At 43.4% G+C, this 17,765-nt stretch overlaps 1 protein-coding gene across 1 annotated transcript; it reads right to left on the bottom strand.

Annotated features, from left to right (window-relative positions):
* Positions 1-292: 292 nt before the first annotated feature.
* On the bottom strand, positions 293-2,542 carry LOC6602255 (tetratricopeptide repeat protein 30 homolog). The gene is made up of 5 exons (XM_002027249.2): positions 2,483-2,542; positions 2,248-2,426; positions 1,197-2,195; positions 921-1,131; positions 293-853 (listed from the first exon to the last, which is right to left on the bottom strand). Exons 1-5 carry the CDS (start codon positions 2,540-2,542, stop codon positions 338-340), a joined length of 1,965 nt encoding a protein of 654 aa, XP_002027285.1. The 3' UTR covers positions 293-337.
* Positions 2,543-17,765: the final 15,223 nt, after the last annotated feature.

The following is a 17,765-nucleotide window of genomic DNA, read 5'->3' as shown; positions in this document are numbered from 1 at the left end:
TGCTGTTGTCCTGCTTTGAAGGATTTCCGAGACATATTTCGGAAATGGCAGGAGGAACGAAGGAGATGGAAATTGAAAGAGAAAGAACTGATTCGGGGCTTTCATCACACAATTTTTATTGATGAAAATATAATGAATGCTTACACTGAGGGAAAAACAAGGCTTATAAAATCACAATTTTATATTTTATTTTATATTTTAAATTCAAAAATATACAAAAACATGATAGAGTTTTCTGCAGAATATATTTCCATCTAGATTAAATATTTGAACCGTTTCTGCTGGTCCGTTTAAACTAAATTTTCCTTCGCAGTGCAAAAGAATTTCCATTGGAAATTCAACAATTTTCATACTCGCTGAGTTTGAGCAGCAACAATCTCAATTTCCGGGCCTCCAATCCAATGGTCAGCGGCTCCTCGGGCACCTGTTCCGTGGCAGTGAAAATATTAGCCGGCGTAAACAAGCCATAAGCCTCACAGGATCTGAGGAAGCCGAGGACTTCCTGCACAGCGGTGTAGGGCAGGATGATGTTCTGCTTGGCCATGCCCGTGAGCAGCCCGAGGATGCAGCGTTTCACGTGGAGCCAGGTATCCGCATAGAGCCTGCCACCGGCACCACCCTCCAGGGCGTGGGCAATCCGTGTCAGGCCGAACTCGTAGTTGGATTTGGCGCAGTAGAGGGTGCCCACAACCAGATTGACAATGCACAGATGGTGGTACTGCTTGCCCAGGTTGCCCTTGAGCTCCTCGGCCTTCTCCACTTTCCGCATCAGCTCCTCGGCCTCCTCGTTCTGAAAGGTCATGATGTACGATACACAGAGGTTGGCCAGCACAGCAGCTGAAACGGACATGATCTGAATGGGTATGGAAGAGGGGGTTAGCGAATAAGTCTAGGAAATATTTGTGGATTAGAGATCTCACATCATCGGAGTGCTGGCGCACAATCGGTTCGTAGAAGGCCGCCGCCTCGTTGTATTTGTCGCCCTGCATGAAGAGCACATGGCCGGCATTGAGGCGCCACACAGCATTCTCTGAGCAGAACTCGGCACTCGAGTGGAACTCACGTTCCGCTCCAACGAAATCGTCGTCGCGCCAGGAGATCCAGGCACGTGCCATAACCACCGGCAGATATCTGTGGCAGCAGGAGATAGATCGTATTGGAATTCTAGATTCTAGAGGTTTTTAGAGGTTACTCACAGTTCCAGTGCCTGTTCGTAGTCCTTGAGGGCATCCCTCAGGGCATGCTGCTCATTGGTGGCCCGCACCTCCTGCACCTTGGCGGCCAGGCTGCGCAGCTTCCCAGCCAGACTGGAGGCCAGGGTTCCCAGCTTCTTCTCGGCCAGCTCGACGCTGGTCTGGGCGGTGATCAGGGCGTCCAGCAGCTCGTACAGATACTGCGATAGATACTTGTAGGTGAGATCGGTGTGCTCTGCCAGGATATCGGCGGCCGTCTCGTACAGCTCGTGGCGGCAGCAAATGAGCAGGATATTGGCGAAGGTCTCCTTGGGACAGGAGGGAGCTCCCAGCTGGAGGAGGAAGGCCAGCTTGCGGAGACCCGCCACAGGACCCTGGACATCGGTGAGGGCCATATTGTGGAGCGTTACCGGATCCAGTTCGCTCTCGGCCCGCGGCGGCAGATCGAGCAGAGCTTCCCGAGCACCCTCCTCATTTCCGTCCTGATACTCCAGCGCAGCCTTCAGATTGAGAGCCTGCGTTATGCCGGACATGGCCATCGTTATGGGATTGCCCACACTCCGCGCACTGCCGTCGGTGTCCACCTGGGCGCCAATACCTAGTTCTGGGTGATTTCGCACTCCCCGCTCCACAATCTCCGAGGTGTAGTCGAGGGCCTGGGCCCGCTGCTTCCGCTGAAAGTGGGCCAAGGCCACATTGTAGGCCACCAGAGGATTAAAGCCGCCCACCTGCAGGGCGGCCTGGAACCGCTGAACCGCCGACTCATGCTGATCGGCCTGATAGAGCAGACATCCTTCATCATTGAGGGTATCCGCGGTGCCACCCGCACGCTGATTCAGCAAACTCTGGGCCCCGGCATAGTCCTCGCTTGAGTACAGAATGGCACTCTGCAGCTGCAGGCAATGCTCCCGCAGCTCCTCTTCCTGGTCACTGATCTGTTTCAGGACTCTCAATGCCTCCGCAAAGATGCCAGCCTGGTAGAGCGACTGGGCGTAGTAGAATCTAAAGGGGGATCTTCAGTAATCCCTCTTCAAATCAATCGGGACAGGCCTACCTGTACTTGGCTTCCTTGGGGGCCAGCTGGCAGAGCTGCTCGTAGCAGGTGGCCGCCTCCTCGTACTTCTGGGCGTGGTAGTAGCAATGTCCCAAGGTGGACAGGCCCGCTCTTGTATTGGCTGCCTCGCCAATGTTCGTTATGCACTCGATCACATCCTCATAGCGTTTGTCCTTGATCTGAAGAAGTCCCCATTAGTTTTTGTGGATTCGTTAGTATTATTTTGATGCCCTACCAGATTGTATATGGTTCGGGTGACATGTCCCTCGCGCAAGATGATTCCCTGATGCAGCATGTTTCTTCAAGAGTTCCAGCCAGCTAATGTCAATTTTCATCGGCTAATCATTTGTTTTGGTTGTTGGACGAGGGTTGCCAGCGTTACTCCTGTTCGTTGTCGCTTGGGTGGCATGGCAACGCTTTGCGGCAACAGTTGGTTAAGGACTTGGGAAAAAGAAGGGTGGTTAGGGTTGGAGTTCGAATATTGTAACGAGGGTGGGTAAATAAATTGGGGAAAATTTATTTAAATGATGCCTTTCCTCCTAAATAAGCCCTTGATTACAAAAGCCTTGTTCGTATTATCTGGTGTTTTTTTTTTTATGGACATGTAATGTCCATCCCTTCTCTTTCTAACACAAAATACAATTTATATTATATAAATACAATGTATACATATCGGATCCTAATATTATTCTCAGTGTACACCTCGAAATTGTTCGCAGTGTTCGCCTTCGTTGCCTTCGCTACAATTTACCGCTTGTTATTGTCCACTGCCTAACCCATAGCTGTGCATGCTCATTCTTGTCCACTGTCTATCCCATTGCTTAGTAGGTGTGGGTGAGAGCGTGCGACTCGCTCAGAGAGGATCAAAAGAGAGCGCGCGCTGAGCGTGCGTGGGCAAGAAAGAGATAGAGCGACCATTGTGTTTGCGTCGCAGAAAAAGAGTGCCTTAGAGGGATGGTTTTGGGCATACTCAGAGAGTAGTGGAACTTGTAGCTTTCTGCACACCGCGGAGTGAACTGAAAACCGACCTTGGATCAAGACTTTAGTGAAAGCCCGACATACAAATATTTGAATTTAAATTATTATTTTTCTGCAATATCTTCTTTCATTAATTAAATCTTAAATGCAGATAAATCAGAAAATGTTCTCTCACATTCAACAGTAAATAAAAGTATATATACTTTGTACCAGATATAATACAAGTATCGCTTATGTAAGTAGCAAAGAAAATTCATTCGCTGACCAAAATGTGCGCCCATAAAAGCCAATTAAGATACGCACAACTCAGACGCAAGTGGCGCAACAAATTCATTTGAAATGTAAATGAGAAAATTGTCTAATTGAAAACTTTTGCATCTTGATGTCTTCGTCCTTCGTCCCGGACCCTGCCTCCTCTGCCGCCCCCCGCCCACCGCCAAGAAACCAATGCGGAGCCCTCGAGCAACTTACGGACTTGCTGATGGAGGACTTAAAGTGTTAACTCGGGAGCGGAGCTGGCAACCGGAGGCATTAATCCATGTTGAAGCCTTTCAGGCGGCAAGTTCAAGGAACACTTTTAATTAGGTTTCTCTTCATCTCAGGCTCAAGGAGCAACAGTTCCTCCTTCCTTCCGTGTTCCCTGTCCCACACTTTCTCGCACTTTCTCACACTTTTTGCTTAAATAGATTGGCCCAGGACCAGGAATGGGGCAATCCTCATTGACAACAGCTAAATGGGCGAACGTGCGGAAATGCTAATTAAAATCTGTGTCTGAGTCTGTGACTGTCTGAAAGCTGAGCCAATAGTTAAAGGCTAATCAAGCACGAATGGAGGTTAGGAGTCGACTGGTGTCTAAGCCAGGCTAAGGCTAGAAGTAGAACCGGGTCAAGGTTGTGCGGCTGCATCATCATCGTCATCGTCGTCGTTGTCGTCGTCGTCGCTGTCGTCTGGCCAAATGCGGCGGCCACAAAATGTTGCACAACGGGTTTTGGCCCCGAACAAATTCGAATGTCAGTGTCTCGGTCTCCCTCTCTCTGGGCGAAAATGGTTCAAAAACGCGACCATGGGAGAGGCTAACTCTGAGACCAGCCAGGCAGCTGTGTCCCGTTTCATGGTAAACTGGAAATCTTACACTAAAACGAAAAAAAATATCATGGAAGAAGGCTTGAGCTGGTACTTCGACTATGGGATACCCTTTACGCTTTTATGATCTGGAATCAGCCCCGAATTTAGTTTGAATATTCACCAAAATATCTGGCGACTTAGGGGGGATCTTTAAAATATCCCACTAGACGGACAGTTCAGTTGATTCTGGATCCTGAGAAGGTTCTTTCTTTCTAGCTGTTGCATACCTAACCAGGAATACAATGCACTTGACTAATCCCCGAGTACTGGGTATTACAGAATCATTTGACTGAAGCTAAACGCTTTCCTCTCATGTCATCTCATCCCATCTCGAATCTTTAGTTGGCAGCATCAAGTGCAACTGCATTTTCTTACAATGTCATGCGATTGAGCATTAGCTTTTCTCGATCTTGGCTCGAGCCTCTGGCCTAAGGCTAACCACACAGCAGTCGCAGTCGGCAGTCGCAGTCGGAGAGACGAGCGACAATGCTGCGTATGAGTAATGCATAATGCAATTGATGTTGGCAATTACCAGATATACTTACTCGTATCACAGCCAGCCAGCCAGCCAGCCAGCGTCAAGGTGCCGACAGGCTGAAGTTCAAGTTTTGTTGTGCCTCTCAGCCACACACATAAATAATTGCAGGCCTAATTGCCACAACTCAAGAGCCAGGCTCAGCACCGAAAAGAACAAAATAAAAGCAAACAATTATCCGAGGCGAGTGTGTAGGCATTATAAATTTTGTTTTGCTCTTTATCGTACGGTTACATACTCGTACTTATTCCCGACTTGTTTATGGTTGGTATTTTGCATTTGCTTGTCTCGTATTAATCTCTCAATTTTTGTTGTTGTTTTATGTACTTGCTTTTGCCTCTGAGTTGCACTGGTACTTGAGGGTTTCAGGGGTTTCAGGGGTTTTTCGTTGTACTTAGGGGTTGACCGGGTTCAAAGAGAGCTCTGGGCTTGATGTGGCCACAAATTAACACTTGTTCGGTCTTAAAGTCTTGTTTCAGCTGCTGTTGCTGCACTTTGGAAGTACTTTTTTTTATGGCCCAACTCGGAGGTGTCGTGGGTTCAGTGAAGTCATCAAGTCGGGCCAGGGGCAGGGGCAGGGCCAGGGCCAGGGCCAAGAGTCTACTTGGACTTGGCCTGGTCTGGGTGGACTTGTCTTTAGACCTTCTCAAACTGAAGCGATCTTTGTTTATTTGCTTAAGCTGGAGCACTTTTTCCAAAGCTTTCTGATTCATTATATTTTTTGTTTTATTTTTCAGAAATGTTTGGGTATTAAAAAGGATTATTCGTATTATATTTGCAGCATAATCTGTCGTCTCTCCATAAACTCGGTAAGTCTGAACGCTTAACTTTATCTTTTATCTGAAAAACCCAACAATACACCTTTAAATAGAAGGCTTCCCTTTGTACTGAGATACCCTCTATCTTTCCATTTTGCCCCCACTCTTTCATTTAATTCAATCGAATCTTTGAGCTACTATTAGACGCTGTGTACACCAGCAAAAACCTATGGAAAAACGTACACCCAGACATCATTATCATTAGCCAGCATCTCTGGGGATCATCGCTGTTGTAAATTATTAGCAGCAGCCAACAACGAGAAGAATAATGCGGTTGGCTTTTGCTGACCTTGAAGCGCAATCGCTTTTCCTGTTCCACAAAACTATAGTACAGCAATAATAAAAAAAAAAAAAAAACCGATTCAATGAAAAACCACACAGAGCGAAGCAGAGGAAACACTGGAAAGAATCGAAACGGCGCGCACTTCCTGCTTGGCGGAGGGGAATGGGATCTGAGAGATCAGCCTCTAATGGCATCTCCACATGCAGGTCTCGCTTCGATACACCAAAGAAACTATGACGCCATTTGGTTGAACAACGAATAATTTATCCAAGTGCAGACTAACGTATCCCGCAGATTAATCATACGCACTGTGGCGCAGGGCTGCTGGAACACACAAATCAAGAATAAGTGCATCTAAGAGACGCTCTAACGCGCCAAAGTTTAGATACTCTTGGAGAATTGGGGACTGTTCCGCTTTCAAAAGTCTTAGTTGAATTTTTGAAGACGCACAAAGGGAGACTCCAGGGTTGGAGGTGCTTCCCTATAGACGCTAAGCTCTTTGTAAGGGTATTCCGATCTTCGTACAGTTGCTCTCGTTTGAATGCATTTCCTTATGGGCTCAGCCAGATCTAAGCAAGTGCAATAATTCCACTAATCTCAACAGCAACAGTCACAATGTCGACGATGGCGACAAAAGCAAGAACAACTAAGGCGCAAAACAATTTCAAGGCCATTGACACAGTTCAAGCGAAAAAGTCTGACGAAAGGGTGGGGGGTTGGCTATGGTTGAGGCTGGGACGGAGGGTTGCCGTCATGAAGGGCATTCGAGTGCATTGTGGAGGAGCTGCTCAAGCCGCCGCCGCTGCTGCTGCTGCTGCGATAAACCATGCAGCTGGGCTCTACTCCTCTCTTTCGACGTTCTGCCTCTCTTCTGGGGACGTGTCTTGTTCGGGTTCTAACAAGTGTGCGAAGTGCAAATGTTTAGGTTTTCTACAGCTCGACAAATACACAATATATTCGCACATACGGCTACACGAGTATATACTTATTCCATGTACATATATGCACTTGGTTCTAGTCAGAATCTCAGCAGACGCTGTAAAACGCTGTGCAAGATATCTATATCTTTTGTGTGCAATTTGTTCAGCCCCCAGATAGCTCGAAGTCATTAGATTTGTGCATAACATCGGTTACATTGGGTTCTTTTTTACGACCAGTTTACGACCATCGCGATTGAAGATTAATAAAAGACTCTAAAAGACTTTTGCAATTATTTAAAATAACCTCCAATATACACAGGTTTTAAATGGAAAAACCTTAGCAAAATTAACACAGAATTCCAATATTTAGTTGGGTATTTTTTTGTTCCAAAAATTTCCCCACCAATTCTCGACTAATGCAAAAACGTGAAATGTTAAGACATGGGACTGAGGACCGGGGGACTGGGGGGGTGGGAAAAAAACACACATCTTTGATTACTGCATGTTCAATAAATAATTCATTAATTAATCAATTGTTGTGGTGGCTGCTTTTGGGCTGTTTTTGGGCTGTTTTGGCTGCGGTGCAAAGTTGATTGAACTTAAAATACTCGCACATGGACTGGAGGGAGCTCATTTAAAATGTGCAAACAAAAGCCGCAGCCGCAGAGCCGCAGGAGAAACATCAGCGCCGAGACCAGACCAGACCAGACCAGACCTGTGCTGTGCTGTGCCAACGACACATAAACAATTTATCAGAAATAAATTGGTTAACAGGTAAAATAAACAAATTAAGCGCAGAGTTTAAATGAATGCTGGAAATAATATATAGCACATATGGGTATATATTTTTGCGGTTTTTACTTACATTTTACTAAAAGTTAAAAAAGATTTACAATTACAAATATGCCGCAAATAGTCAAAAATCCTGTCTGCTACTTTTGGCTAAAATTAGAAAACTTTTAACCATATTAATTGAACAAAAGTTTGTGTCCTTCGAATAAAGTGGCTCTTTCTAAGCTTTATGTGTCTCATCTCTGTGTCTGGGCAGCATTTGATGTTCCTTTTTAATGGCACGGATCTCTGTTTCGGCAATTTGCTCCTTTTTTATGTGGCCTTTGATTGTGACAAATCCGAAAGGAATATCTAAGTGTGTATAAACTTTTGGCGTTGCGGCTCTTTCGGGGGTAAATAAAATAAAATTGCATTTTTTATTATATTATATATCGCCTGCCATGGCATGGATCGAAGGAGAGGCAGAGCCGACTGAGGCATTTATTATACCAGTTGTTCTTCTTTTTCTGTCTCTGTTTCTGTTTCTGTCTCTGTTGTTGCTTTATCAAAGCCATTCTTTAAATTTTCGACAGTCTTTATTAACACGCTAAAAATTCGCTTGAAAATTCGTTGCTGGGGACCCGAGTTCGGAAGAAGGGGAGCTTACGGGAAGATTGTTTCAGTTACAGGTAAGCCGCTGACTCTTTTTTATATCTCCACTCATTTGCGTCATGCCAGTCAAAAGTCGCAGATCTCCTTCTTCTTCAGAGTCCCCCCCCGCTGCCGCCCATTTGTATCTGTGTCCGCTCTGCCCACAACTGTTGTTTTTTTTTTTCCTTCACCATTCCGTTTGCAATTTATTGAAACGAAGTTGACCTTGAATTTGGTTAAAAGTCTTTTAACTTTATTTCGCTGGCTGCGATGCCTGGTCTTCTCTTTTTTTGTAGCTGATGATTCTGGCTGTTACTGCTGATTACTTTAACGATGATGTCCATAAAATGTATCTCAAGCCTCGCAGCTCGCATCTCGCACTTTTTTCGGCAACTTCTGCTGCGCTTCACTCTGCTGCTCGTGGGGGAAGCAGGTTTGAAAAATTACCCAAAAAAAGCAAACAAAAAAAAGGAAGAGAAATAAATGAAAACGAAACTCGAAGTGAATCGAAATTAATTTAAAGCTTGTAAGTGCACTGTGGATGGGGGAGGGGGCGAGGGCGATGGCGAGGTGTGTGGGGTAGGGGAAACTAATGACCATCTGATGATTGGCTATCCATCAGTGTGTCCCACAAATACTATGAGTTCTTTTCAGCAGCTTTAATGGGAATATTCTCTCTTTATTTGTATCTCTTTATCGACACTATAACATTTATAATTAATTTCATTTTAATTTTTTTATATTTCTATAATAATAAAAAAATATAAATTAGTCTTTTGATATTTTCTACACTAAGCCTTTCAATTATTCAATAAAATTATAGGTATTATTGACCTTTAAATGGCACGTTTTTCCTATCAAAGTCATGTTTAATATTTGTAGTTATAGTTATATATTTCTGTACATTTTTAATTGTTTTTATTTTGCTTATTTTTATCGCAGACTATTCTATATAATTGTCTACGTTTTTATTTCGTTTCCATTCATTAATTCCCCTGTCCATATTTACATTTATTTATCTTTTCCAATTTTTCCTTCCATCATCCTCTTTATTTATATTTATACAATCTTGTTGGCATTCATTCCTAAGATCTTTGTCATCATTCAATGGTTTATCTTTATAGTGCCACCATATTTTCCTCACGCTATCTTTCTATGTTTTTTCCTCCACTTTGCTTTTATGTTTTCTATCTTTCGCGCTGTGCACACTTTTGCCCCAATTGCCTACAAAATCTGCAATTAATCATTCCTGTCGGCCTACCGTCCCCCCTCCCCCTACCAGCCGAAACGATGACGTATGGAAATTGTTGTTTTTGTATTTTAATTATAATTATTTTGTCTACTTCTTATGATATTTCTATTTCGATTTTCGCTTGTCTCCGAGAGAGTTCCCCCGCTCCCCCGCCGATTGCTAATAGTATTATTTTTTTTTCCCGACTTCCGTGCAGTGAACTTGTTTTTATTTCATTATCTTTCATCCAAAATACATTCTAGCTGTACATACAAACGTATTTGTTTACTCTTATACGTGTATATTTTATTTATTCTAGATTCTCTTTTTTTCTCGCTCTCTCTCAGCCTCACCCTCTCTGTTTATAAAGATTTTGGGTTTGCTGAAAAAAAATGTTTGCGCTCATTTCGTATGGGGGCTAATGGAGGAGGTGGAGGAGGAGCAGCTCTATTTATCTGCTTAGGAGGTCATTGTCATGGAATTTTATTTATTCTCATTCATGCCGTGTGCTCATGCCGTGTGTTTGGAAACTTTTCTGATGGCTTTTCCCTAATCGAAAGTATTTTTGGAATATTTTTTAATGAAATATTTTTATATATATTACATGTGTTTAAAGTGTTATCAAAAGTTCATGAACTACGCGACGGGTTGTACTATTACCGGGTATATTTTCACAGTATTTTTTTCACTCGACTCGGCGACAGCCTCCGAAGTTCAGTCAACCAGACAGAACTTGTCACAAAGAAAATACAATGCGGAAATCAAATCGTAAAAAAGGGGAAAATACTTTCTAAGTGTGTGCACAGTGTGTGTGTGAGGTGCATTTTCCATCAAATTTGACATTGAACGGATTTTTTACGGTGGCAATGCGCTGTCACACATCCCTTCCGTGCCTTCCGTGCACCCCCCTCTCTTAATTACAGATCCCTCGCTCAATGTTATATATCAAACAGTAAAGCAGCTTTCAAGTTAATAAACAATGCTGCCCCACACACACAGAATACCTATCTGACAGATACAAGCCGTATGTACATATATGTATGGGTTCTTTATGCTACCTCCCGATGTCAACGTCGTCCACTCATCGTCAAAGTCTTCAGTGATTAATTTTTGTATTGTTCTTTGAAATGCGGGCGCATCTGTTGCGCCAACGACCGGCCAAGGCGATCGGGCAGCTGGAGAACTGCCCAGGCACCAGGCACCCACCCACCCGAAAGACCGCAATAAGCCTCAATTAAATGAAAATTGCACGCCAACGGCATGAAAACGTAATTTGGATGAAATTTATTGTAGGCCGTCTCAATGGCCATACGAGTATGCACATATACACCATATAGATCATCCATATAAGTATGTTTGCAGTTTTTTATTGAAATTTCTTTGGGTCTACCCTAACAGAACGAAAGCTTAGGCTGTGACGAACGACAGGGAACAGGGTTCTCCTCCATTAATCCTATGGAGACCTACCAAGACTAGCCTTTGCCCAACGACTGTAAGCCCTAAAAAAGAGTTGCTCGATGTTAGCTCTTGAAAGCTGTAAAGCGTATCTCAGCGTTTACTTGATGTTCTTAAGATATTCCCCATCTTTTCCCGATGTACTTGGGCTGCTGGGACTTGGGACTTGGCTGTCTGTTTAATGCATTTTAATGTGCAATTATTTCACTTAAACTTTACGTTGACATGGCAATGCGTGGCCCGTAAAATTATTTTCCATATGACGACGCTCCCCAGAGGCCACATCGAGTGAGTGGGGGGGTCTGAGGTGGGTGGCTGGGTGATGTGTTGGGTGGTGCCTCCTTGGTTGTCACACAATTTATATATGTATCTTGCCAACCACTGCCCTGGCATCTTCCTTTTTTCTCGCCCTCAACCACCTCTTGGGGCCCTTGATATTAGAGACGACCCACATTGATTTACATATTTGTGCACCCACACACGAAAATAAACACAGAGGGCGGAAGGGGCTGTGGGCTGTGTGCTGTGGGCTGTGGGTGGGGATTAGGTGGTAGATTGTTTGCTTTGGCTAAACGCACATAACTAGCAAATATTTGACATTCTTTTTCTCGTTTTTCTTGATACGAGTCAACCCCAAAAAGTGAAGAGGAGACCCAAAAAGATAAGTCGGCCCATATAGACTGGCGAAAGTATCTTTAAATTAAATTTTGATGACTTTGCCAGAGGGGAAGAAAAGAACGATGGATAGGCTAGATTTGGACTAGTTTCCGGAATACCCCTTTAAAAGTGTACTCGTTAAATGATGAGGTGACACGAGGGTCTGGACAGATTCCATTGCCCTTGCCTGGGCCTGGTCGAAACCGGTTAAGAGCACTGTGTAAATACTTCTCTCGCACAAGCTCGGATCTCGTATCTAATATCAAGTTCAAGGTTGCAAACGGGTCTAACTTGCCAATGCACTAATAAAAAAGCTAAATAAATCAAACAGTCAGAGGCAGAGAGAGATCGAGAGAGAGACGGATGGGTTAGGGCAGGGAAAAGGGCGAGCGACCATCTGTAATTATAAATTATAGAATCCAAACAGCAACAGACCCCAGTCAGGTTGCATTTCATTCCGAATGGTTCTCACGACACGCGGTGCAAAATGCATTTCAAATTGTTATTCCAATATTACGTATACGTATACGTATCGAAAGCCAGGCCCTGCCCTAGGTGACTAATCCAGCAGTGTTTGCGTCTCTGGTGGTAATTGGAAGCTGCGCAGATTCTATGCCTGGCCAACAGATGACTCAAGCCTTTTTTCCAGCTAACAAACACACAAACCAAATGCATACGTCTCCCATTACTCATACGCACAGGGTCCCAGCCAGAGTCCCTGTGATTTGTTTATGTTCCAGCTAAAAACAATAGCCACTCCAAATGCATTTCCATGGAATTGTGGGAACAAAAGTTCTACTGGAGGGAATATTAAATGTCTGGGCATAAAATAAACATTTTTGTCTCTCCCACAACAGCAGCCATTATCCACTTTCCACATGCCGCATGCCGCATGCTGCAAACCGAATTTCAGGCCAAAGACTTGTGTAAATTCTTGGGCCATTTTCTTTGTTTTCTGTTGTTTTTGGCATAGGCATATTTTCTATATCTTGACCATTTGTTGGAGTTATTCGTAATGGAAATACGATAGGATTTATAGCATGAAAGATGAAATTGGTGTGCAGGAAAATCGGAGTGTATAAGTGTTACAATTTGCACAATTTAGTGTTGAAAATTATTAGAAAAGACATGTAAATATTTTACTATTTTTCAGCTCTAAAATCCCATTTAATTTTCGTTCAAATCCAAACCTTCAGGGGGCTCATTTTTCGTCATCAGCTGTTTACCTTCTCACATTAAATACGATAATCCGCTCTCCACTGTCTATTCCTCTGTTTTCCGCTCTTTGCCCACTACTGCATTGCCGGAGCATCTGTCATTAATTTTCGTTACGCTGTCAACAGCTTTAAAGATTTCATTTAAAAAAAAAAACCTTAAACCAGTGTTGGCTTCAACAAACAAACAAAACAAAAAAAAACATATCAAAATAAGCGGAAGGAAAAAAGTTAAATAAAAAATTGCAACAAAAAAGTTGCAGCTCTTGAAGCCCTCAACGTGCGGCAGCCAGAAAGCTATGGCTGGAAAATATGGCAGTGGAGAGCAAAAGCCAATTGCATTATTACACTGCACTCGCTCTCTCCCTCTCTCTCTCGCTCTCTCGCTCTTCACACTATTTTTTAGCCCTTGGCTGTCCCTCTTTGTGGGACAAACTCTTCTTAACCCTTTTCACCCCCAACATGACCTTTTTTGTGAGTTTTATCCCAACCCGCTTACCCCTATATTAGTATCAGCATTTCAGGGCGGAAAGAGTTGGTGGGACAACAAGTCTAGTTTCAAAATAATATAAATTGCTCAATTTCATTGCCAATGGAAGACTATATCTTACAGCTGAGATCTTCTTTGTGAGATAAACCTCTTATTTTCGATGAATAATTCCACTAAAAGTTGGAAATCTATGTTTTCGATGAAGATAAGATCCTAAACCTATCATAAAAGAGATGGATCTGCAAGGGTAACAAATCTTCGGCTCTCTCTCGACTTGCCCTCTTGTGACTCTCATCTATTTCGGGGATACATATATATATAGTAGTTAATGCCATTGAAAAAACTTTCAACTATGCGAGCTGTTCGCAGTGCAGTGCAAAAATGTTTGACTCGCTTCGTGCGCTGCTCTTCTGCTCGTTCCACTCTCTCTCTGCACTGCTCTTCTTCTCTTGCTCTGCTCTGCTGTGTTCTTCTCATTTCATCTCTGCTTCTCTGCTTTGTTTCTGTTTCACTTTGGTTACAATGCGAATATTTACACACACACGAGAGGGATGTATTCGATGTATGGGTGACCATGAAATGTTCACACAACGCCGCTCTGTTGCTGGTTCTCTGGGTTGTGGCTCTGGACCTGCGACGCAGATTGACGCTTCATTACGGCGTTATGTAATGGGCTTGTAAAGCTCAAAGCGACAAAGGCTATTCCCTCTCTTTCGCGCTGCCTCCCTGTCTCTCTCTGTGTGTGTGTGTGAGAGATAATTTGCTGGCTTGCTTTGGACTCTTTCATGCAATGAGTGCATGTGAGATCATCGAGCAGAGCTGTACAAAAATTCTACATTCTGTATACGCCCCATGGAACAGCAGCAGCAGCTCATCATCATCATCATCATCATCTAAGCCCCATCACCATCATCATCATCATCATCATCATCATCATACAGTTGTTGCTTCGCTGACTGCAAATTGCAATTATTTCACATGACATGACTTTGGCAGCAAACGTCAGCAGCAGAAGCAGCAAAATCAACAACAGACAAGGCAATCGCTTCAGGTGACTGCCTCTGCCCTATTGATAATCCAAAGTTGGCGCCAAAATGTGATTAAAAAAGCCTTCGAAATGGAGAAGTAGAAGAAAAATAGTCCAGAAAAGTACTAATACTACTTAACTCTTTTCTGTACTACCTCTGAATAGACCATCCTAAAAAAAGGAATATAATAATAATACTTCTTCTCTTTAAAATCTATAAAAATAACATTCAAATACTTACATGATTCCATTATAACTTTACCGAAAATCCCACAGCTTATTCTCAATTTTCTTCGTTGAAAGAAAATCCCAAAGAAATATTCAACCACACCGTTCACTCCCTTAAACCTCAACTTCTGTATGCAAATTCGTTTCGTTTTAATTTTCCTCTCACCAAAGTGCACCAAAGTTGAACCCTGAAATGGTTATCCATTATTTAAGTGGCCCATAAAACCATGCTCGCCCAGAGCCACCTTCTACCTGCTCGGCCAACACCGCGTATACGCAATCCGATGTCGTGAAACTTGTCTCCGAAAAAAATGCCAGAAACCAGAATTTGCATTGCTCAACGTTTGCCAGCATCATTAACATTAGAGCTTCAGCTTCAGCTTCAGCCCGAGTCTCAGCTTCAGCGTTAGCCACATGTTCTTCATTTGGCAGGCGAGCGGGAAATTTGCATAAACAAATATGTTTTACCTTCGCTCCGACTCTGCACTTGTTATCCACGCTGTCAGACCCCGTACCGAATCGAATCTAAACGAAAAAGCATCGCTCGCATCTCGCAAAAGAAGCTGAAATTATGGGTGCCAAAAATATATTTTCCAGCCCGTGTTGTCATCGCCGTGTCCGTGGTTAGCCTTGATCGTGTTTATTTCGGCAGTTAAACGATACAAAATAAATAAATATATAATACTCGCCAGCCCCAGCCCCAAGCCACAGCAAAAGAATTCTTTTTTCGGTCTCTTGGCATTGACAGATCCGTAAATGGTTCGACCAGCACCAGAAGATGGCGATGGCGATGACGATGGCGATGGTTGTGCTCGATGGATGGAGTGCGCTGTGCTGTGCTGTGCTCGCTTCTCCTATGGCCTGGTCGGGTCTCCTCTGGTGTGCTGCGGTCCGGTCTGGTGTGGTCTTGGCTCTGTTCGGTTCTGTTTCTGGCTGCCCCAAAACGGTGGCTGAGTAATTGAGGTTGTAAATCAAAATGTGTGCTTTGGTGTGGTGCGTGTGTGGAAAACTTTTGGCCCGGCATTATGTCAAAATTGTAGACAAATGTTAATGTCACAAGACAGCAACAACGAGGCGGTGGTACGTGTCAACAAGGGGTACAGGGGCGATTTCGATAGGTGCTTGAAGATCTTAAGATCTATTGGAATGCTGCACAATAAATAGTTTAAGACTTTTAAGTCTTCTAAATGACTAAATGACAGATAGATATCTCAAGGGTTCATTCTCGATATCAGCGATATTTGCTAGAGCTGTTTGAAGTCTGGAAACCTCCTTGAAACCTATGGAATGTTTGATTCAATGGCTGTGGCTTTCAGTTGACTTTGAACTTGCCAGATTGTCAACTTTTGCAGTCATTCGCGATGATTGCAGGCAGCCTATACTTACAAGTACACAAAGAAAGGGGCAATATTCTTAGTACAAATTACAGAGATTGATCAGGCAATGTCCAGATGATCGCATGATGAAATTTCTAATCATTATGAATTACACACTGATTTTATACTATATAGTATAATATATATAAGAGTTCTTTAGCTTTCCTTCTAGACGAATGAAGCGAAGAATGGGGAATCACTATATTTACTTGTACAGCTGTATTTCTATTGATAATTTTAAGATTATAAGGCGTAGTCTTGTTTAAAGAAAATAATTGTAATTAATAAAGAAAAAAAGTTTTAACAGTTTTATAGGTATTTCTATGTTCGATCTTTCTGCCTGAAACATTTACCTTCGAGTGCATTCTTGAGATGCAAAATCTTCCAATGACTTCAAGTAATTAAACTATCTTTAAGTGCCTTTGGTATCTTTGAAATTACCACCTAATATCCACAGAAGACGAACAAATGGCTTGAGCACACAGACGCCAGCACGAAACACTTTTCAATGAAATGAAATAATGTCTATGCAAATTCCTAGAAAAAAAAAGAAGCAAAATGATTGACATAAATTACAGAAAATGGCCCCCGGGCCTTGATGATCATTTAACGTTGGCTCTGGCTCTGGCTTTGGCTCTGGCTTTGGCTTCTGCAAAGTCTTTCCTTCGTTTCTGCTGCAATTGAAATCATAAATTCTAGCAGCTTAATGACCAGAGTCACAGTGGAGTCAAGCCAAGTGGAAAATTGACCAAGAGTATAGTACTAGTATCTGAGGCTTTTGTTTGGTTTTGTAATTATATTTTGAACTTTGCCGCCAAGCGGCAAAACGTGCCTAATTGATATTCTTAATGGCCAAAGATACAGACTTGAGACTGACTTGCAGCCACAGACTGAGACTGAGACTGAGAAATTCACACTTCATTTTCAAAAAATTTGCATACATAAATGCCAATACAGATTGCATGTGATTACGGGTATGGTTACGGGTATGGGTATGGGTATGGGTATGGGTATGGGTATGGGTCCAAGATTAACCAACTTCTAATCGATTCAATCAGAGCTTCAGCTGGGACTCGAGTTGGTCTTGGATATAGCCGTACCCGTAGCCGTACCCGTACCCGTACCCGTTGTACCACTCTCACGTTCCCATTATCGTGTCCAATGCTAAGGCTTCGTCTGTGCACTGGCCCGTTAAATGGGTCGAAGACAAAGCTGTTGTTATTGTGTGGTCTGTCCGTCCCGCAGAAGAAGACCAAACAAAACGGCCAAAAGAAGCAGGGCCCCAACACGTTGACAATGACGACAATTGTAAGCAGCAGCAGCAGCAGCTCCACCAGCAGAGCAAACATTCATTCATTCATCCAAGCATCTTGCCATGCAACCATCCATCCAGCCATCAGACATTGCCGCAATTTTAAATGACCAAATTCGTCTTGTGGTTTGTACTTGAAAAACCCAAAACTGGTCAACGAAATGCTATATCAAATCGGCCAAGAAAAAACCAACCAAAAACAAGACAAGAAATCACGATTAAGCCAACGAATTGGCAGATACTCTAGCGGGTTTTTCGTGGGCTCTGGGAAAAGCTACTCGCATCTGCATAATCGTATAACGAGACGGGGAACATCCCCTTCTGCATGGCAAACTTCTGGTGAAAGTCGGAGTACCCTCTTTAAGAGAACTCGTGGGGCCGGGCCGGGCCGGGCCAGCAGCTGTCAATTCGACCAAAATGAAAATGAAACCGAACTTTTTCTGCCTC

This window comes from Drosophila persimilis, unplaced genomic scaffold, assembly GCF_003286085.1.
Source record: "Drosophila persimilis strain 14011-0111.01,24,50 unplaced genomic scaffold, DperRS2 tig00000124-arrow-pilon, whole genome shotgun sequence".
NCBI classification, from domain to species: domain Eukaryota; kingdom Metazoa; phylum Arthropoda; class Insecta; order Diptera; family Drosophilidae; genus Drosophila; species Drosophila persimilis.
This window is presented reverse-complemented; position numbering and strand designations above follow the sequence as displayed.